This window comes from Danio rerio, chromosome 18 (genome assembly GCF_049306965.1).
Source record: "Danio rerio strain Tuebingen ecotype United States chromosome 18, GRCz12tu, whole genome shotgun sequence".
In the NCBI taxonomy this organism is placed as follows: Eukaryota; Metazoa; Chordata; class Actinopteri; order Cypriniformes; family Danionidae; genus Danio; species Danio rerio.
Genome location: NC_133193.1, coordinates 22,546,408 through 22,568,079, shown reverse-complemented (window position 1 = coordinate 22,568,079; position 21,672 = coordinate 22,546,408). Strand labels below are relative to the sequence as shown.

The 21,672-nt window shown below is 36.1% G+C and overlaps 2 protein-coding genes across 3 annotated transcripts; both read left to right on the top strand.

Moving 5' to 3' along the window:
• Positions 1-1,178: 1,178 nt before the first annotated feature.
• Positions 1,179-7,388, top strand: si:dkey-12e7.4. Its single transcript, NM_001144042.1, has 6 exons — positions 1,179-1,388; positions 1,890-1,941; positions 3,620-3,807; positions 3,894-4,052; positions 6,639-6,749; positions 6,871-7,388. The coding sequence occupies exons 1-6, from the start codon at positions 1,242-1,244 to the stop codon at positions 6,982-6,984; spliced, it is 771 nt and encodes a 256-aa protein (NP_001137514.1). The 5' UTR covers positions 1,179-1,241; the 3' UTR covers positions 6,985-7,388.
• A 1,243-nt stretch (positions 7,389-8,631) lies between these two features.
• Positions 8,632-14,374, top strand: syt19 (synaptotagmin XIX). Of its 2 annotated transcripts, XM_073930316.1 has the most exons (7): positions 8,632-8,915; positions 9,167-9,347; positions 9,921-9,970; positions 10,194-10,601; positions 10,679-10,798; positions 10,873-10,984; positions 13,339-14,374. In XM_073930316.1, exons 2-7 carry the CDS (start codon positions 9,191-9,193, stop codon positions 13,644-13,646), a joined length of 1,155 nt encoding a protein of 384 aa, XP_073786417.1. In that variant the 5' UTR covers positions 8,632-8,915; positions 9,167-9,190; the 3' UTR covers positions 13,647-14,374. The 2 variants fall into 2 exon arrangements, with proteins under 2 accessions (XP_073786417.1, XP_073786416.1); XM_073930315.1 differs by lacking the exon at positions 8,632-8,915 and having other exon boundaries at positions 9,115-9,347.
• The last annotated feature ends 7,298 nt before the right edge of the window (positions 14,375-21,672 follow it).

Sequence of the window (21,672 nt, the reverse complement as noted above, 5' to 3'; positions counted from 1 at the left end):
ATATTTGTATAATTGTGTATTGTGTTCCTGTGGTTAATTGTATTTCCCTCAAGATTTCTCCAAAATGATGAAGTGTCATGAGTGGTGCTCTATGAATCCTATTTAAATGAATAAAAGTGAGCTCAACAAAAACCTACATATTTTATTTTATTTTTTTATTTTGTATTTTTTTACATTCAATCAGTCATATTGTCGTATTTCATAAAACACTTTTTTTTGCTTGACCTGACAATACATGAACATCAGAACAATGTCCAAGGGATCATACACATATTTTATAAAGGTCAGTAATATAAAGTCATAAGAAAAACTATAATCACATACGTTTACAAATAACATATCATTAGACAGAAAGGGAAAATAATAATAATTATAGTATTAATAATAAAAACATAATAATAATATAATTACTAAATTAAATGAATGAAATTGCAATGGCACTTAAGTAACCATCAGGAAAGCAATTAAAATCGAGGATCTTTAATAAATCCATCTGTATATTATTTCAGGAATCTAAGGGTTTTTATTCTTAATAAGATGAAGTGATTTTAGGAGAGAGCTAAATTCTTTTCTAAAATAAGCAATGGATGGGTAATTATTTGCAAATTTCTGTTTGTGAATGAAAATGTTGCTACATATATAAATTAAAAAGTATAATGTGTTCTAGGGGTTTATCTTTTGGGTTATTATAATAAAAAAGCATGTCTTTTGACTAAAGCAATTCACAGCATTGGCAGACTCAAATATATGAGAACCTAGGGTGACCAATATTGCTTGAAAATTGGACAATCAAAAAACATACTAATGTCTCCTCTGCCTGTTTGTTGAATGAACAGGAGCTGTCGATGTCCAAAAATTTTGAAATACTAGAATTTACCCGATACATTTTATGTTTAATTTTAAAATGTATTACTTTGGCCTTGTTGGAAATGTAATGTTTCCCAGGTAAAAGCCAGGTTCTGTTCCAGTCTATATCCTCAAGCAGGGGCCTCCAGTAAAACTTTCCTCTGGAATAAATTTTCCTTTTCAACTGAAAAATTTGACGCACAAACCTATAGTTACATTTTTATCTAGCAGTCATAAAATCCTAAATAAATCAACAGACTGACGCATCGTGACGCAAAAGAGACGCCAGATTCGCGTCACGTGACTGTAGACGACAGCGCCATCAAGCGGTCACATTTATATAATCTCGTTTACGGCATTAAAACTTAACTCGTGTTCTCGAATAAAGTGTCAAAATGATTAATGCGTTTCAAAACTGCTCAAACTTAATGATCACCGGTGCCAGTCGAGGCCTCGGGCTGCAGATAGTTGAAAGTCTGGTAACGGGAGGCTTCTCTCCCGGGAAGATTATCGCCACTGCGCGGAATCCAAATGGAGCCAAGGTAAAGCTCAGAGCAGACAGTGTAGTATTTACATTAGGTCTGTTGTACAAATAGTACAAAAGCCCCAGATCCTTTACAGTCATCTAAGCTAAAGGAGAGTGTGCACAAGCGTAGCAGATATATGTACGATCAATATATCTAATTTCGTCATACAGTCGTCATATGAGTGCTAAAAGTACTTTATTTTACATTCCTGTTACATGTGTCAATATCTTGCTGCATTACTTAAAATAACTGGATAATAACAGAAATCCTGGTGGCAATACTGTACAGGCAATACAAAATTAGTACCCGTGGCTCCTGATAATAATCAAGGTCTGTGGGTGGCGACTGATCTGTCCAAAAAAAGGGTTTGGCCTTTTTTAAATATCATCTAATTATTTAGGAAAAAATATAACTATTTTTAATAATTTAATAGAAGGCCTATAAAAAGCATGTGTACTAATTATAGAATAGAAATGACTACTTAAAAAATGTTTAAAATAACTCCTTGCTTTATAGGAACTACAAAGGTTGGCGGAAGAGTACCAAAACATACACATTATTAAACTGGGTAAGTACAATACATACTTTTTATAGTCACCAACTGTAGTTCCAGGCTGGGTTTGCTTCATGACCTAGATTTTGTATTGGGCGTTAGGTGGCGCCCTAACACAACACATACACTCACACTTACTCAATTCTTCAGTCATTGACTTACACAAAATGTTTCAGTGAATGAATCTTTTAATATCACCATGCAATACCATGAAATTGACCGTTTTATAAACTCATAAAAGCAGCAGTTAAGTCTTCAGCTTGATTTGTTGGAAAGGGTTGGAATTTATGAACGGCTTGGTGGATGATGATATTCTACCACCTGCATATTATTATTTTGCTTTCTATTTTTTCATCATAATTTTTTTTGTCAGTATACATTTATGTATTATCTTGATTTTTTTGTTATTTTAGTAGATAATGTTATTATATTATAACTGTATTATATAATTATAAGTATTAATAACAACAGTTTCAGTTGTATGGTTTTAAGTATAGTATAAGTATATCAAACCTGATGGTGATGGATTCTGTCACAATCATCAGCGATCTAATCATTTCAGATCGCAGGTAAAATCACAGATCACATACAACTTCAAATCGGCCAGTATTCGGACTACAAGATCCAGTCACACGCACACACACCTGCTCCAAGACTCCATTGATTAGACTCACAGCTGAAGCTGCTCATAGACTGATTCTACCTTTGCTTTGTTTGTTTAAGTTGCTTGCTTCCTGCTGTAATGATCATTCACCTGCTTATTGACCACGACTCTGGATTGGCTGTATAGATGTTTGCTCCTGATTGGGACCATTGCTTGACTGACCATCCTGCTAATAAACCTGCGTTTAGATCTGCACTCCTATGTCCAGCATCCTAATCACATTACAGACCCCATGACCTAAGAGAGAGATTTTTTCAACACATTTCTAAACATAATAGTTTTAATAACTCATCTCTAATAACTGACTTATTTTATCTTTGCCATGATGATAGTAAATAATATTTTACTACATATTAATGAAGACATTTCTATACAGCTTAAAGTGACATTTAAAGACTTGACTAGGTTAACTTGGCAGGTTAGGGTAATGTGGCAAGTCGTTGAATGACAATGGTTTGTTCTGTAGATGATCAGAAAAAATAGCTTAAAGGGGCTAATAGTTTCTTCCTTAAAATGGTGTTTAAAAATTTAAACTGCTTTTATTCCAGCCAAAATAAAACAAATAAGACTTTCTCTGGAAGAAAAAAATATTATCAGACACTGTGAATATATGGATAGTTTGACCAGATAGTTTGAACAGCTCTTTTTAGAAAGTATTCATTAATTTAAGAGTGAGTCATTCATAAAATTTTAGAACTTAAAGATAAAGTGAAATATAGTCTTTTAAGGTTTTCTGGAAGGTCTAATAGTATTCAAGTGATGAAATTTAAAAATCAAATGTAAATTAACACTATAGTCTTCCAATACAATACATCCTTTCTAGTTGCAAATGGCACAATTTCTTGTGCCTGAATGAATGCAGTCATATGCCTTAAAAGCACATGCAAAAGATAAACTTTCAGTCCATTATATTCAAACTCTACAGTGACTTCACATATCTCACGTGTTCTAATGTGCTCTTGGTCAAATATAATCCCAACATTGCATATTCTGCGATGTAACTATTGCAGCTCTACTCTCTGCTTTTAGATGTTATCAGTCAGGAAAGTATAGAAAGAGCTGCAGCTGAGGTGGAAGAGCTAGTTCAAGAGGAGGGTCTCAACTGCCTCATCAACAATGCTGGAATCAATGTTGTGGCAAACCTAGAGACTGTGACCGCAGACCAGATGCTGGAAAACTTCCACACCAACTCTGTTGCCCCTTTGATGATCACCAAGGTTTCGTTTCTCTGCACAATATAAGCACATATCTTCTGCTGTCATCACGAACGTCTGAAACCACACTAACTGAACTTGTCATGCAGGCCATGCTTCCTCTGCTGAAGCGAGCAGCTGCAAAGGGGACAGGGATGGGGATCCACAGAGCGGCAGTCATCAATGTAACGTCCCTGCTGGGTTCAGTTGAGCTCTACTGGGGTGATCGTGCCGACACTTTCAAATGGTACCCTTACAGAACTTCTAAGGTTTGTGAGATTGTGTTTGTGGAGTTCAACAATGTTGACCAGTATCATGTGAATTTTGTTGATCATCTCCTAACAAGGCCACAGTGAAAGGTCTGGATAGATTAGATGAGAACAGTCTATATCAGTATAAATTTCAGGTCATAATCAGTGTGTTAAAGGCAAAGGAAATAGGTATGAATAAACATCTGGGTGATTTTTCAGGTTTCGTGGTGTCCACTGTTGTAATAAGGGTATGTGACAACAAGGGTAGGGTCCAAATGCAGCTTCTATTTAGCAAAGTCAGGCAGGTAAGGTTAGAACAGGAGCAAACAGAAGCATAAAGGTAATCCAAAAGAGTTATTGTAAAAACAGGCTAAGAGAAATATAAACATTCAACAAACAATGGTCAAAACACAGCAAGACAACAAAGAAAAATGCTTTGTGAAGCTGTGGTCACACGGAACTTTTCTCTTCGTAGACTTACATTCATTCGCATGCGAATGTGGCTGACCGAAAATGCAAGCTCGTCTTGTTTAATCACGTTGTCTAATCATCTTCTTTAATCCCTCCCCCTTTCACAGCGATATATGACAGAATTGCGCATGCTCAAACTCTAGTGTGACCACAGCTTAATGCTCACAGATAGCTAGACTCAGACTGGATGTCTGTGTGTGTAATCAAGAGGTGACCAGAGTAGGGTCGCATCAGTTGATCGGAAGTTCTTTCTTAAACTGGAACGTAAAGTCTACACTAGGGGCTTAGTAACAACTAGCTAGTTTGTAACTATATTTGTTCTCACTTTGGTTGCACCACATGTTCTTAGGGCAAACCATATTTAGTAGGTCGTAAGCTCTTCGTTAAGTCATGCTTAGTCACATTGAATGACGTAATATCCAATAAAAAACATTTAAATCGTTAAACTGCATTAAATTCTGCAACTAATGCATATATGTATAACTGTCTTATGAAAATTTCATTACAAATTACATTTTTATAGCACTTTAAATGAGTCAGTTACTAATAACAGACGACGCACACACTTGCATCGCAAGCCTTGAACGCACGGAAAATTGAATGCACACAAAGTTATCAAAACATTGAATTTCTTTATACCCTACTAATGAAAGAGAAAAGAGCATGAAGAAAAACTCAGTTATGAAGAAATTCTCATTTTAATTGATGAATACAATTAACAAAACACTGCTTGAAAGAAAATGAGAAATTATGGCTGTGAGTAGATCGCAAGGTCCTCAAAGTAAACTAATCTAGCTATCATCTCTTTTCTACCGTTATATGGGGAGGCTGCGGTAAATATTTAGTTATAACTTAGCATTAAATTTAAACTAAGTTCAGTGGTGCAACACAAAAATATTTTGTAATGTGTGCAACTTGGTATACCTTTAAGTCACAACTAGGCTACGTTTTAACTTACGCAATGCTGGTGCAACCGGCCCCTGAAACCGGTGTGTAACTACGGGGCATAATGGAATATGTAGTTCGGGTGAATGACAGGTAGTGTTCTCCAGCGATCCACAAGGGCTACATCGCTGGTGATCATGACCATTCATCTGTGAATTTGCACTGTTTTGCAAGCACAATAGTTCATCTCATCTGCATATACTTTAAATTTAAATTTATGCAAATTAAAATTAGGACGAAAATGTCTTTTAAATGCATTTCTTTGTTGAAACATTTTGTTTACATCTTGAAACAGGTACAACTGTACAGTGGAGATCAAATTAAGAGAATAATTTGTAAACACATTTGTTTGAAGAAAGAAAAATTTGAAGAACGAAATATTAGTTGTGGCTATATCATGATATTAGTAGTGTCCTGTCCACTTGTGCATTTGCTTTTTGTGGATGACCAGCCTTTTTGGGGGACCTAAAGGGATAGTTCATCCAAAAATTTAAATTTTCTCACTATTTCATTTAACCTGGTAAGGTTTGAAACCTTTTGAGTTTTTTTATTCTGTTAGAACACTAAACATGCTACTTTGAAAAGTTGAATACCAGTAACCATTAACATCTATAGTTGGAAAAACAAATACTAAAAAAATCAATGGTTACCAGTTTCAGATTTTTCCAAAATAATTTTTTTTTTGTGTTAAACAGAAGAAAGTCAAACTGGTTTGGAACCAGTGAAGGGTGCGTAAATAGTTACAAAATGTTCAGTTTTGAGTGAACTATCCTATAGTCAGTGATATTAATATGCCAATTTCTAGAAATCATAGATTTTAAATTACCAACTATTCTTGCTGTGACTGAAACTTCATCTGAACAACCTGTTTTTGGAGGTTTTCAGTCACTTTAGAAGGGCTCAACATCTTGTAATGTCAGTGAAGACTGGAAAGTTTGGTAGCCAGTTAAATTGGATTTGTCAGATAATTAAGGAAATAACTATCAGATTACAGATGGACACCAGTACCTAAGAGGAATTTGATGGTGTTCCTTAATTTTGGTCAGTGTTCTTTAAAATGTAACATTTTTTATACTATTTATGCTTCTGAAGTCAGAGTACAACTCTTAAAATATGCATCTTGAATTCTGCACTGTACATCTGAGAGCATATCGGCTAATATATGGAGTTTGATTTGACTTGTATCAGAGCGCATTGAACATGGTCACCAGATGCTTGGCAGTGGATCTCGAGGCAGATGGCATCCTGTGTATGGCTCTGCATCCAGGCTGGGTGCGCACTGATATGGGTGGACCTGAAGTGAGTCTCTTTCTGTTATCTCTTACTTGCCAGTGCTGTCTGTTGTTGTGCTAATCAAACTTAACAACTTTTCAAAACTACAGTAGTGATAAACGCTTTTGGTGTGTTTTTGTCTATACAGGCACCATTGAGCCCTGAAGAAAGCATTTCCTCTGTGTTGTCTGTGATTGGTGGATTAACCGAAAAGGATCATGGGTCATTTCTACATTATACTGGGGAAACACTTCCCTGGTGAAGCTGTCGATTTTTGTCAATTGCAGCGATAGACGATTTCCAATTGTTTTGCTTTATACATGTTTACTTATTTATTAATATACATTTTTGTTCAGGTTATATTTATTTTATTTGCTGTAAAATGTTACTCACTGATATTCAGGGTGTGAATGTGATCCGAGTGGATCATGATTGAATAACTTCAATTTTGGCGTTAAAAAAGCTTTGAAATTATCTATTTACTGGTATAATATGAAAGTAGTTTTTCCACTTATTTGTCTTTAAATGCAAAACCAAAGAAACTATTCTGTTAGATTTTATTTGTATTAATAGTCACAAGCTGTCTCAAAAATAAAGTACTTATTTTTTTCATAGTTTTGTAATGCTTAAAGTGCAAGCTTTTCGAATTAAAGGTTGTATTGAGGTTAAATGTGTTTTCTTTCTGATCATTTATTGTTAAAATGTATTATATCCTAAACCATTTTGAATGTTATATTCATTATGTAACTGATAAAAGTCATCACCTTTTCAAGTTTTAGGAACAACAAATAACTTGACTTGTAGTTGATCATTTGGTGTTAGAAGTGGCTTATATGAAAGACAAAGGTCTCAAATCATGCCTATTTTACCAAAATAAAATATGATCATGACCTGATTTAATTATCAAATTAGGACAGCAAGGTCTGACTTTGCTTGGACAAAGGTCTTGTTACTTAACAGAAATAATGTTCTGTATAGAATATAAAGTCATGGTGCAGTGGGAAAATAATTAATATTGTGTATGACTCCCATGAGCTTGGATGACTGCATCCATGCATCTCTGCAATGACTCACATAACTTATTAATAAAGTCATCTGGAATGGCAAAGAAAGCATTCTTGCAGGACTCCCAGTGTTCATCAAGATTCTTTGGATTCATCTTCAATACCTCCTCCATCATCTTCCGCCTACATGCTCAATAATGTTCATTCTGGTGACTGGGCTGGCCAATCCTGGAGCACCTTGACCTTCTTTGCTTTCAGGAACTTCGATGTTGAAGCTGAAGTATGAGAAGGAGCGCTATCCTGCTGAAGAATTTGCCTTTTCCTGTAGTTTTGAGCAGCACAAATTTCTTGATACCTCAGGCTGTTGATGTTGCCATCCACTCTGCAGATCTATCACATGCCCCCATACTCAATGTAACCCCAAACCATGATTTTTCCTTCACTAAACTTGACTGATTTCTATGAGAATCTTGGGCTCATGCTGGTTCCAACAGGTCTTCTGCAGTATTTGTAATGATTGGGATGCAGTTCAACAGATGATTCATCTGAAAAACAAAATCAACCTTCTGCCACTTTTCCAAATGATCCAACTAGAAGTTATTATTTGTTGCTCTTACAACTGGGATCAATGGCAAGACTTTTGTTAGGTAGTGTATGTCTCATTTTTAATATTATATTTCTCATTGCATAGTGCAGTTGTGTCAGTTGCACTATTATAAATTATTCCATCATAAGAAATAAACTAATTATCTACAGTTTTTCAATAAAACAGTTCATGACATTCCTATGCATATAATTTTTTAAAGAGGAAAATGAAGGTTCTCCCATCTCCCATACTGACACTCAAACTATTTTTCATGAGCAAATATCTAATCTTTCAAGCTCTGGCTATTTGGCTACAAGTCAGTGATACACTGGACATTCGATTTGCATAGTGGAGTAGTAGAAAGCCAACAGTTCTACATATGCCATTGAAACACATCTTGTATTAGTTAAAGGTTCCTGAAGGCAGTGAAGATCAAGCATGTTTAATAAGAGCTGAATGAACAAGTGATCCAACAGGTTTGCCATTTGTGTTTGCTGATCATTTGTCAGGTGATCACTGTCAACTATGTAGGAATATGGATATGCTCCCGTCATAGTTTATTTACAAAATGGAACTAAAGGTGGAAAACTAAAGCTTGAAAAGGTAGGGCTTTCAACTTAGTGTTTTTAATTGTGATTTCCTTTTTAAAATTGATGTTTATTAAAGCCTTAAGCTACAAAGATATGTCTTTCTTGGAAAGTGTCGTAACTAGTTCTCAAGATACTAAATGTAGTGTGTTTTTAAAAATTATGCAACGTGCATTATACATAGTATACATTAATGTACATTTATTCAGATTTTCTGTACATATGAATAACGGATATCAGGAATACCTTTATGTCATTCATTTCCAGGGTTGTACATGGCAGAACGACAATATGGTGTTTATGGCTTTGAGTCTTCGACTGCTATTCTCTGAGCAAGTTGAGTATAGTATCTTGGCCATATCAGCTGTGGTTTTCCTTGCAGCCCTTGGCTTTTTGATATGGCAAATTTACCGCTACTGTACACAGTTTCGCGTTTTGCAAAGAGCTGGTAAGTTTTCTTGCAAATTAACTGACTGATTAGTATATATTACTATGAACAGCTGCTGTTTGAAATAATCCTTTTAAAATATGTGCCTTAAATATGCAGTATTGTATAGGAAGTTTGATATTATTTATGATATCCCTAACAATTAAATGTCAGTAAAATGGTTTTATTGTTTTGGAAAGCAATTCAAATTTGAAATAAAAATGGATAATAAGTAATCAAATGTACATTTAAATTATTTATAATGTATAATCACAATAATAATATTATTTGTAAATAATATTTTTAATATTCCTCTTAACTTTCTATTTAAAGAATTTTAAAAAATGATAATGATAATAAACATGTTTCTTTTAGAACCAAATCGGCATATTAAAAAGTTTTCTGAATAATCATGTGACACTAAAGTTTGCAGTAAAGATGCTGACAATTAATTTACATGTTTATTTAATTAAATAACTTCCTTTTCAATGTTATATGAATTAAACAATGAGATTGTTTAGCAGCAAAGCTAATAGGGTTTATGCAAAATACCTATCAAGATCTATTTGATTCCTGTGAATGTTTTATTAACAGATGGCCAGCCAGCTAAAAGAGGAGGTTTTCAGAATGGTAAACAAGCTATGGTAAGAATAATTTGCATAAGCCATCATAATCGTCATTACCTGGAATGCACCTAATATGTGCTGTGTTTACTTCCGTATTTACTGCTTGCTCTAACCAAGATCAAACAACATAGATGAAAAACACGTTTCACAGATGGTTAGCTTAGGTTGCCAAACAGTATGTCTGTATTTCAAAGCATCCAATAAAAGAAAAATGACACCTGATGCACACTCTGCCCATCAGAATAAGGTTCAATATGAGGAACTGAGCCACAGACTGTCGCCCGGCTCATCTTGCACTAACCTGGGCAGCAATTTAGACCTGGCAAGCTTGGAGGATCTGGAGGAGGAGCACATCCAGGGATCTCTGCGATTTTCACTGTTCTACGATCAGCTGCAGTCCAAAATGGTGGTGACAGTACTGGATGCCCAGGATCTGGCCGTAAGAGACTTCAGTCACAGTGTGGACCCTTTTGTCTGGGTGCGTTTAATGTGGGCAGAGAGAGAAGATAAAGAGAAGAACTCAATGCGGTGTTTGCTGCACGAATGGCAGACGCGTATTGTTAAAAACAGCTGCTGTCCTGTGTTTGGAGATCAGTTCTCTTGCATTTTAGCTGAGGATGAAGTATCAAGGGTCACTGTTAGATTTGAGGTATGTGACATGGCTTTTTAGCAAGCATATGTATATAAAGAATTCTGCTTTTTATAAATATTATTAATCTTTTTCAGGTTAGGGATTTTGATAAATACTCAAGACATGGAGTTCTGGGAGAGACCCGTGCTTCTCTGAACACATTGAAGATCTCTTATCCTCTGGAGTTAAGACAGGATCTGCAAGTACCCAGAAAAGTGAGTTTTATCCCAGTGTAGGACATTTAAAAATTATGAGATGATAAGCAGTATACGGTACATATTCTGTGCAGGATATAGTTGGCGAGGCCCTTCTTTCTCTTAAATACATGCCTACATCTCAGAGGCTGGAAGTGGGAGTGTTGAAGATCCACACAGTCTGCTATCATAATAAGACTGAAAGAGGTGAGGAATTTTACAAATACAGTGCGCTTTTTCCATATTTTTTATGGTACAGCCTTGATCCAAAATGAACTCATTTTATTTATTTCCTCAAAAATCTACACACAATACCCCATAATGTCAATGTGATTTTTTTTTTAATTGTTGCAAATTTATTAAAAACAAAACCCCTGAAAAATTACATGTACGTCAGTATTCACATCCTTTGCATGAGGCTCTAAATTGAGCTCAGGTACATGCTGTTTCCACTGATCATTCTTGAGCTGTTTCAGCAGCTTAACTGGAGTTCACCTGTGGTAAATTCAGTAGATTGGACATGGTTTGAAAAGGCATACACCTGTCTAGATAAGGTCCCAGGGTTGACAGTGCATGTCAAAGCACAAACCAAGCATGAAGACAAAGGAATTGTCTGTTGATCTCCAAGACAGTATTGTCTTTAGGCACAAGGCTTAGAAAGGTTACAGAAAAATTTCTGCAAATTAAGCACAGTGGTCTCCATCATCAATAAGTGGAAAATTTTTGGTGTAGTAAAGTTCCTTGTTTTGTGGGAAGAAGAAGACAGGGTCGGCGATATAAGGTAAGTAAGTTCTTTTTATTTTTATAAATGCACAACACACACAAAGCTGTGTGTGTGTGTGTGTGCTCTCCTCTCTCCTGGCTGCTCCTTCTGTTCTTCTTAAGAAGGGTGTCTCTCTGGCCCAATCACTAATAAACTTGTGTTATTTATTATTTCTGATTCGCCTGCTGATTAGCCGCCGGGCTCTGAGCATGCTCTCCACCCTCATGGGGTGTTCAATCATGCTTACCTCTACCACATTTGGAATCACCAGAACTCTTCCTAGAGCTGGCCGGCCATCTAAGCTGAGTGATTAGGGGAGAAGGGCCTTAGTCAAGGAGGTGATCAATAAACCGATGGTCACTCTGTCTGAGCTACAGCGTTCTTCTGTGGAGAAAGTAGAGCCTTATAGAAGAACAACCATCTGTGCAGCAGTCCACCAATCAGGCCTGTCTGGTAGAGTGGACAGATGGAAGCCACTCCCCAGCTGGAATTTGCCAAAAGGCATCTGAAGGACTCACAGACCGTAAGAAACAAAATTCCCTGGTTTGATGAGGCTAAAATTGAACACTTTGGAGTGAATGCCAGGCGTTACATTTGGAGAAAAGCAGGCACCACTCATCACCAGGCTAATAGCATCCCTACAGTGAAGCATGGTGGTGGCAGCATCATGATGTGGTGGATGTTTTTCAGCAGCAGAAACTGGAAAACTAGTCAGGATAGAGGGAAACATGAATGCAGCAATGTACAGAGACATCCTGAATGAAAACCTGTTTCAGAGTGCTCTTGACCTCAGACTGGGGCGACGGATTATCTACCAGCAGGAACATGATCCAAAGCACACCGCCAAAATATCAATGGAGTGGCTTCATAACAACTCGATGAATGTCCTTGAGTTGCCCAGCCAGAGCCCAGACTTAAATCCTATTGAACATCTTTGGAGAGATCTGAAAATGGCTGTACACTGTTGCTTCCCATCCAACATGATAGAGCTTAAGAGGTACTGCAAAGAGGAATGGGTAAAAAATCCCAGACAGGTGTGCTAAGTTTGTGGCATCATATTTAAAATTATTTGAGGCTGTAATTGCTGCCAAAGGTGCATCAACAAAGTATTGAGCAAAGGCTGTGAATACTTATTTACGTGTGATTTTTCAGGGTTTTTATTTTTAATAAATTTGTAACGATTTAAAAAAATCTTTTGTCACATTGTCATTGTGGGGTATTGTGTGTAGAATTATAAGGAAACAAATGAATTTAATCCATTTTGGAATTAGGCTGAATAAATGTGGAAAAAAGTAAAGCCATTATTTGCTTCTCTCCCAATGACAGTTGGGTTTAGGGGTGGGTTTAGGTGCCACGCATCCTCATCAAAATCGTACATTTTCATATGACTTAACTTGAACGAATTAGCCACTGAACTGACGAAATGTAAAATAGTTATGTTTACTCATGAGATCAGGTTGTGCTAACCACAAAATAACATGATTTTGCAATACCAACTATAGTTTACTGCTTTTTGTTGTTAAACTTTGGTTATCCAAATAGTATTCACACTGAAAACATGGTTACTACACTTTTACTAATTAAACTATGGCTAACACTCGTAACATTACACAGTGGATAGCGAGACTCACAAGAAAATAACTCACATTCTCCACCTACTGGTGTAACTTTGTATCTTCATATAGCCTATTTACTTTCACATTCTATTTAACATTAACTGACTTTACTAAATGCTCCAAAATATATATTTAAAAGTTGTTTGAAATTACAGTAAGGTGTTTGTTCAATGTACTCACAGCTCTCTACGCCAGAACTATTGTGACCTGCAACCAGAGCAGACTTCGCCATCAGAGGACAACTCAGAAGAAACGCAGGGAGGTCACTGTGTTTAATGAGGTGATGACCTTTGTGTTGCCAGATCAACAAATTAAAGAGTGCTCCATAGAGGTGTCTGTTTACGAGATTCAGCCTTCAAAGAAGTCCTCCAAGAACCTGATTGGCCACATCCAAGTAAAAAAGAACAAAACAGGTGAAAATGAGCACTGGAAGCAGATGATGCAATCATTAAGGCAACCAGTCGCAAATTGGCATTTAATCTACATCTGATGCACCTTATTGACGCTTCCCATCTCCCGAGGTGGAAGGTCATACTTCCGACTTTTGTTTGCGCTTTCAGGTTGGTTGGACTGAGGAAACAACATATCAAGAATAAATGGTGCTGAGCTTTTTTTTGTTTTTGTTTTTTTTTTGTATGCAAGTTTTAACAGCTCTTGGTTTCCTGGACTCAAAAGATCTCATGTACGCTCTCTAATATTTATTTTTAACAACAAATATTACAGAGATGAAACATGTATATTTGTAACACGATAATGACAACGATGATGATTGCAATTAAACCACATCATAATAAATTGTGCTTGATATTACAGTATATTCTGTGGTGGAAATGACAAGTTATAAAAAATAAATTTGCAATAGTGATAGCGTCTTGCAAAGGTTTTAAAACTGACAGTTCATGCATGTAAACATGTTTACTTTCACTATGTGCTGGCTAATTTAACTAAATAAAAAAACTGCTTGTTTGGAACAAGATGCACAGTAATAACAAAATATTTTATTAAATTATATTATTATACCATTATAAAGTTTACAATTTTAAGTACCAATACAATCCAAGCCTTTCAATTTTCATGAGTCATATGCAAAACTACATCAACACTGTCTCTCTAGTTATTTTATATATTTTCAGTGTCTGTATTATTATCTGTGAGTCAATCTATTTTTAATCATTCATACACACACACACACACACACACACACACACACACACATGCCTACTGAAAAAAAAAAAAAAAAAAACTTAAACCAGCCTAGGCTGGTTTGCCATTTCCGGGCAGGTTTTCAGCCATTTCCAGCCTGGTCTTAGCTGGTCAGGCTGGAAGATGACCAGCTAAAACCAGCTTGACCAGCCTAGCCAGGCTGGGAGCCCATCCTAAACCATCTATGTCCAGCTTAAACCGGGCTGGTCAAGCTGGTTTCAGCTGGTTTTAGCTGGTCATTTTCCAGCCTGACCACCTAAGACTAGGCTGGAAACCAGCCTGGAAGTGGCCAAAACCTCTTTTAAACCAGTTTTTTTTCAGTATGGTTAATCAGCATTTTATAACCATTTAAAACATTTTAACATGGTTATTTACTTGTATTATATAGCTAGGCCTATAATTTTCGTGAGGGTGTTGTTGTTTGCAAAGTTAACGTTACCAACAGTACCCACAAGATGGCTCTCTAAACCCGTAATACTAACAAAGCTAATGTTTTTTACGTCGGTCCTTTGATTAAGCCATAGGCCTAGAGCTGCACAGAAGTCGTCGTTGTTTTAGGTTAAGTTCGTTTAAAATCATTAGCATCCTGACACAAAATTCACACTCCAAACCAAGAGACTTGGGTTATTGTGAGATAGATTTTTGACAGCAAACTCTCACTTTTTTAGACTGAACAGAAAATTTCTTTCCTCTCACCTGTAATCTGCATCTCGTGTCTTTAATGAAAAACCTCACATGATTTGTGCTGCAGAAGTTGCACATCACACATCATCTGTTCCAGCCCACTGAACTGTTTCATGGCTAAAACTGCACAGCCAGACTCAGTCAGCATTGAGGCAGCATGATTAGCATGATGCTAGAATAGCAATGTCTGGATTAGAACAGACCCACGCTGCCATTCAAAAACATAAGCGTGTCACGTTATTTAGTTGTGGCCTGCCTCCAGTTTGTTTGTATGAAGTTACAGGACCAGTCATGAAGACTGCTACAGAATTAAAGCAAACATCACGATTTTTGACTCATAATGAGCTGGCCTGAACAGATGTCACAGCACCTCTGCTCCTCAAGGCCATTCCCAGACATTACATCTCTCTCTCATAGCTCTCTCTTCAAGACTGTTTGCAAAACTGTTCCTCCCACAGCCTGTTAATGAAAGTCACGATGGGATTTGGGGGGAAAGGGTGAGCATGAGAAATCTGGGGCCTTGAAGGGTGGAATACATTCCGCCTTTCTCATCTTTATGTTAAAATCACAAAGACGGACAGCAGGGCTTAGAGATATAGCCTAATGGACAATTCACCTCACCTAAACTTTGATGTCTTTGAGTTTGTATGTATAGCAGCCTCTTAATTTTAAAATAATTAATTGTTATTGATTGAAATTAAAGGAATTGTTCCCACCTAAATTAATATGCATAGCTATTTAAAGTTTTCTCAGATATTGTAAAGTGTTAATTTCTCAAATTTTAATAGTGGGGTCATTCCTACTATTCGGTACTATTTGCGTCCCCAAGGCATTATGATACAGAATATTTAAAAATGCAATTAAAAAATTCCTTAAAGCTTGTCTGATAGATTATCCCATTTCCACAATAGAACACAATAATAAGACCTAAAAATTAAATTAAATTTAAAATATTTACTTTGATTTCATTGCAATGAGCTGAATTGCATGTCCCAGGTCATGTACGCTTATGATCAGTTACAAATATGGGCTAACTTCGAAAAGTCTAGTAAATGCTAGACTTTTCATGTATTTTGTATTGTCATATATATACAACATCTCACCAAATAATATTTTTTGAATAATTAAAATATGTTAAAAAAATTTTTTTATTAATGTGTGTCTTTGTGAAATGAATGTCCTCCCTGTTACTTTAATTGTAATCGCCATAAAATGACCACAGATTGCTCCTCTAGTCACATGATTTTCAGGAATTCTCACAATTTATAAAGAGAAATTGTCTACAAGAAGCAGAGTTATTCTATCTTTTCAAGAGTTCACACTTAGCTGATGATTGATTATAAAGCTTGTTTGGCATGCTGTCCCGGGAGAGAGCCCTGAGCTCAGATCCTCGAGCTTGGGGCTCCCTCCCATTTGCAGGGCGAGAGGGGAGTTTTAGCTCAGGTAGATCTTGAGAACTCTCCTGCTGTAGTAGCTAATGAACAGATAGTGGTTGCTGTTAAGAGATAACTACTTACTAGGAGCACGTCTATGGTGGCGATTTGGATTAGTCAATTAACTTAAATTGCATGTTTTTGGACGATGGGAGGAAACCGGGGAACCCGGGGGAAACACAAGTGAGCATGGGGAGAACTTTGGGTATTTATAGTGTCTTAGGAATCGTCTGATTGATGAGTCATAAATTGAATAATGCAGGGCCAGCTACAAGCAACCATAAGCAGTTGATCCTCTCGAAATTAGTTCACAAATAAACTTCACTTATTTTCAACACACAACATTTCAGATTAGGTTTCTGTTGTGGTAAAGCATAACACATCCACCATGTTACCCATTTTACAGGGGAATCAATATACTTTTTTGTAATTTTGAGAAATACAGTTATTAAACATGTTTCAAATCTTTCTTAGGTCATCATGTGCTTGCCTGATGTTCACCATATAAGTAATGCCTGGGTTTTGCAAAAAATGTCACTCCTGTTACTGTCCACCCTGTTACTGTTTTTATTAAATATTGCACTGCATCTATGGTATTGCTATTTATTATTATAAAGTTATTTTAGCATTCATTATTAAAGGATTATTTGATAAAACTAATATATTTTAATGGTTGAAATTAAATGAGTAGCCCCCTCCAAAATTAATATGCAGACATTATTAAAGTGTTCTCATATATTGAAAAAAGATAATTTCTCACATTTTAATCGTGAGCACTAAATTAGAAAACTGGAGTGACTTCCATTACAGGAATAAATCTTCATTTTAAAATTCTAATTATTTTAAATGTTATTATTAACAGTATTTTTAAAAATTGTTTGACTGTAATAATCAAATTAATGCACAACACTTATTTTAAAAACACTTCAAATGGTCATGTACATTAGATACTAAATCAAATTAAATCGTTCAGCTCTGCTAAACAATAAACATTTATTTATTGAAGCTCTCCGTGAAAAAGGCATACAATTGGCTAATATAACTATTTAACTCCAGCCACAGAAACCACCTAGAAAAGTATTAACTTTTAAGTATTAACCGGCTGGGTCAGTTGATATTTCTGTGTGAAGTTTGCATGTTCTCCTCATGTTGGCGTGGGTTTCCTCTGGGTTTTATCCACAGTCCAAAGACAGGTGAATTGTATAGGTGAACTGAATAAATTGACTGTATTGTATGTGTGTGAATAAGTGTGTATGTTTCCCAGTACTGGGTTGCAGCTGGAAGGGCATCCGCTGCGTAAAACATATGCTTGATGAGTCGCTGTGGCGACCCCAGATAAGTAAAGGGACTAAGCCGAAGGAAAATGGATAAATAAATGAAAGCTAACAAACACATATTTACATTTATTTTAACTTCTTTGATTATCACAGCTCCATCACAATTAAATATTCTTCCCACTATATTTAGACATTAAAATTAGATCATTGTAGCCATAGTGACTTTTCAGACATTGTTTGACAGTTTATTTCAGTTATTGACAGTCTAACTGAAATTGTAAGTTGAATGTATTTCCTTTAAATTTACAGTAAATAGTTTCAATAGCCTGAGGGAAAGTATTTCTAAAATTAACACTTAAAACAATAAGTTCACCATAACTGTAAATGATCTCATATGTCATTCTGATTTTATATGTTTGTTTCGTGTAATGCAAAAAGACATTAAAGAATGTTTGTCAGAGGGTTTTTTGAGCAAACAGTTTTGCGCAATGGAACTAAATGGGAAGTCAATAGGAACTAAAAAAAAGTCTGATTATGAACACTCATTTTTTAAAACAGAAGAAAGTTTCTTGAGCGTAGATAAATAATGACAGAATTAATATTTTGGCGTGGACTGTCTCTTTAAACTCATTCTTTTATTTTCTTTTTAGTGTAGTCCCTTTATTTATCAGGGGTTGCCACAGCGGAATGAACCACCAACTTATTCAGCATATGTTTTACACAGCGGATGCCCTTCTAGCTGCAACCATCACTGGGACAGTCCCTTTAAACTAAATGCTTTAAATCAATTTATTTTAATTTGTTTTATGAGCACATTATGTCAAGATTCAGCCCAGTTCTGATTGTAGAAAGCCTGTTCATATTTGAGAAATCTTAGAACCTGTTGGGCCAGTGGGCATTTCTGTGTGGAGTTTGCATGTTCTCCTCGTGTTCACATGGGTTTCCTCCAGGTGCTCCGTTTTCCCCCTCAAGTCCATAGTTTATGTGTGTGAATGAGAGTGTGTGAGTGTTTTCCAGTGATGGGTTGCAGCTGGAAGGGCATCCCATGGATAAGTTGGCGGTTCATTCTGCAGTGGGAACCTTTGATTAATAAAGGGACTAATCCGAAAAGAAAATGAATGAATGAATATCTGACTCAACCACTTGAATAAAAATCCTGTTTCTTACATTTCATATCAGCAGTCTATAAAATTATAATTACCCATATTGATTTTTTAAGCACATTGGAAATTAAATTAAACATAATTTACTAATATAAAGACCTAATTGTGTTACAGCTGAAAATTATATATATTTATATTTACAGCTCTGTATGGGTTACATATGATCAATAATTCATCATCATTAATGGTTCCATGAAGATCCTACTATAAAAAAAGGTTTGTGGTATATGTACAGGTTGTGCATATATATGAGGGTCTCATGGCTGTTCCAGACCATTGCGGTCACTGCAGTAACACACGATATGCAGAGTTGGCTCACACACTGATTACACAACCCTAATGAATCAGCCTATGGTATAATGGAGACTGCAGGACTGTTCAGAAGATACTAGTTGTTTCCAGCACGGAACTTGTTTCTATTTATGTGTTACTACAGTATGTGTTGTACGTTGGGTGTGTCACTTAGTACAAATATATTTGTACATTATGCATGGATGCATCCATTATGAACACTGACGTCATTTTATTTGATATTGTATTGGGTCTGTTTATGTAATAGGATAGGAGAGGCTGTTTGATTTCATGTCTTGGCTGAAGGGCTTATTAGCAAACCTTTCAGCTTTGACTCTGTTCTTAATACAGGATCCCTCTAGATCCTTTTCTAAAATGATTACCACACAATACACATGTAAAGCCCATTGGTTTTTATGTTTCTTTTTGAAGTCAAGTATTTAAATGTCTAACACTAAAGAGTCCCTGACGGTAACTTCCTTTCATTTCAGATTTGCATTAATAAAAAGCTATTGAAAAGGACTAATAGCATTTCAATTGACCGATGTTATGAAACTTAAAAATATTTTTTCTTGCGATAAGTCATTCCAAAAATAGTAGTAGGTAGTTTCTTTGACTTTTGCCCCCGCCATTATTTTTAAAGGAGATGTTGGCATGTTATCCAAGCATTATTACACATCTCTCTGGAATGCTTGATCCTGATTGGTCAATCAAGTCATTCCATATTTTGTTATTCCCAAATAGCAACTGCTGAAACTGATAACACAGGCTCATCGTGGTTCGGATCATTTTCACATCAATACTTTCATTTATTTATGCTTATCTTTTATACTGCTGTATTTGAATGCTTTGCTCCATATTGTAACTAAATAAGTAAGTTAGTGTAGGCTCCATTCAACCATTTTTCCCCAGCTTTAATTTAGTTAAAGAGTTCATAAATGGGCAAATTAAAATAAGTAGGTAGCAATGTCACCTCACAACAAAAAGGTTGCTGGTTCGAGCCTCGGCTGGGTCAGTTGGCATTTCTGTGTGGAGTTTGCATGTTCTCTCCGTATTGGTGTAGGTTTCCTCTAGGTGCTCCGGTTTTCCTTACAGTCCAAAAACATAAGCTAAATTGTCCATAGTGTGTGAGTGTGAATAAGAGTGTATGGGTGTTTCCCAGTGATGGGTTTCAGCTGGAAGAGCATCCGCTGGGTAAAACATATGCTGGATGTGTTGATAGTTCATTCCGCTGTGGTGCCCCTAATTAATAAATGTACTAAGCCGAAAAGAAAATGAATGAATGAATGAGTTCATAAATTGTACTACAATTCAGATGAACTTTGGTGTCTAATGGTTTAGTTTTTAATGCCATGTAAGTAGCTGTCTAATAATCACAATAATGTACATCTAGGTAGTTGTTTTCTCAGAATAAAGCCCTTGCTTACTGGAAAGGAAAGCCCTTTGTTTTTTAGTGTGGCAGCCCATGAGGTGTTTTGGGGAGGGTGTAGTTCACAATTGCACAGAGCAACAGTTGATTCAGATTTTATAGAAAAACAGATTAACCTGTCTTGGGATGTGCAATGCAATAGAGCCTGCTGCATTATGCCCAAGAAAAAAAGAATGTGGTTTATATAGAACATGTACACGCAAAATAAAAATGTTTCCACTGCATAAATATTATTTTGGAAAACCATGTGAGGGTAATTTTTAAATTCATTCATTCATTTATTTTCCTTGAGCTCAGTACCTTTTTTTATCAGGGATTGCCACAGCGTAATGAACCGCCAACTTATTCAGCATATGTTTTGTATGCAGCAGATGGCCTTCCAGCTGTAAACCATCACTGGGAAACATCCATGCACACTTATTCACAAACAGACACTACGGACAATTTTATCTTACCCAATTTACCTATAGCGCATGTCTTTATACTTGCGGGGGAATCCGGAGCACCCAGAGGAAACCCACGCCAGCATAGGGAGAACATGCAAACTCCACACAAAAATCCCAACGAACCAGTGACCTTCTTGGTGTGAGGCGATCATGCTACCAACTGCTCCACCATGCAACAGTTTTAATAGCAGAATGAATCCTGACAGGCTAATCTGAGCTATTGTATAAGACTGTAGGGCTTTTATTCTGTGAAAACAATCACATATGTACTTTATCCTGCCTATAACGGCTACTTGCTACAAAATAAAAAATAAAAAACATGGTTCTAATCCATAATAGTTGTTTATTCTTTAATTAAAGGTAAAGCTGACAGAAGCGGAAACGGCTAAATGAAGCATACACTAACCTACATATAATTCAGTTACAAGAGGACGCACTATAGTCATAAAACAGCAGTGTGATAGATAAGGACATGGAAATGCAAGCATTTGCATGTGAATGTGTTCACTGACAGACAAGATGATTTAAAGTACTCGGATGAACCTGTGTTTTTAGTTTCACCAGGTGTTATATGGGAATAACATACTGGT

Coding starts and splice junctions, on each gene's coding strand:
- syt19 (XM_073930315.1), top strand. CDS start 9,122: ATGAATAACGGATATCAGGAATACCTTTATGTCATTCATTTCCAGGGT. Junction 10,799..10,872: donor ATCTGCAAGTACCCAGAAAA/GTGAGTTTTATC, acceptor TATTCTGTGCAG/GATATAGTTGGCGAGGCCCT. Junction 10,985..13,338: donor TCATAATAAGACTGAAAGAG/GTGAGGAATTTT, acceptor ATGTACTCACAG/CTCTCTACGCCAGAACTATT.
- si:dkey-12e7.4 (NM_001144042.1), top strand. CDS start 1,242: ATGATTAATGCGTTTCAAAACTGCTCAAACTTAATGATCACCGGTGCC. Junction 1,942..3,619: donor CATACACATTATTAAACTGG/GTAAGTACAATA, acceptor CTCTGCTTTTAG/ATGTTATCAGTCAGGAAAGT. Junction 4,053..6,638: donor ACCCTTACAGAACTTCTAAG/GTTTGTGAGATT, acceptor GACTTGTATCAG/AGCGCATTGAACATGGTCAC.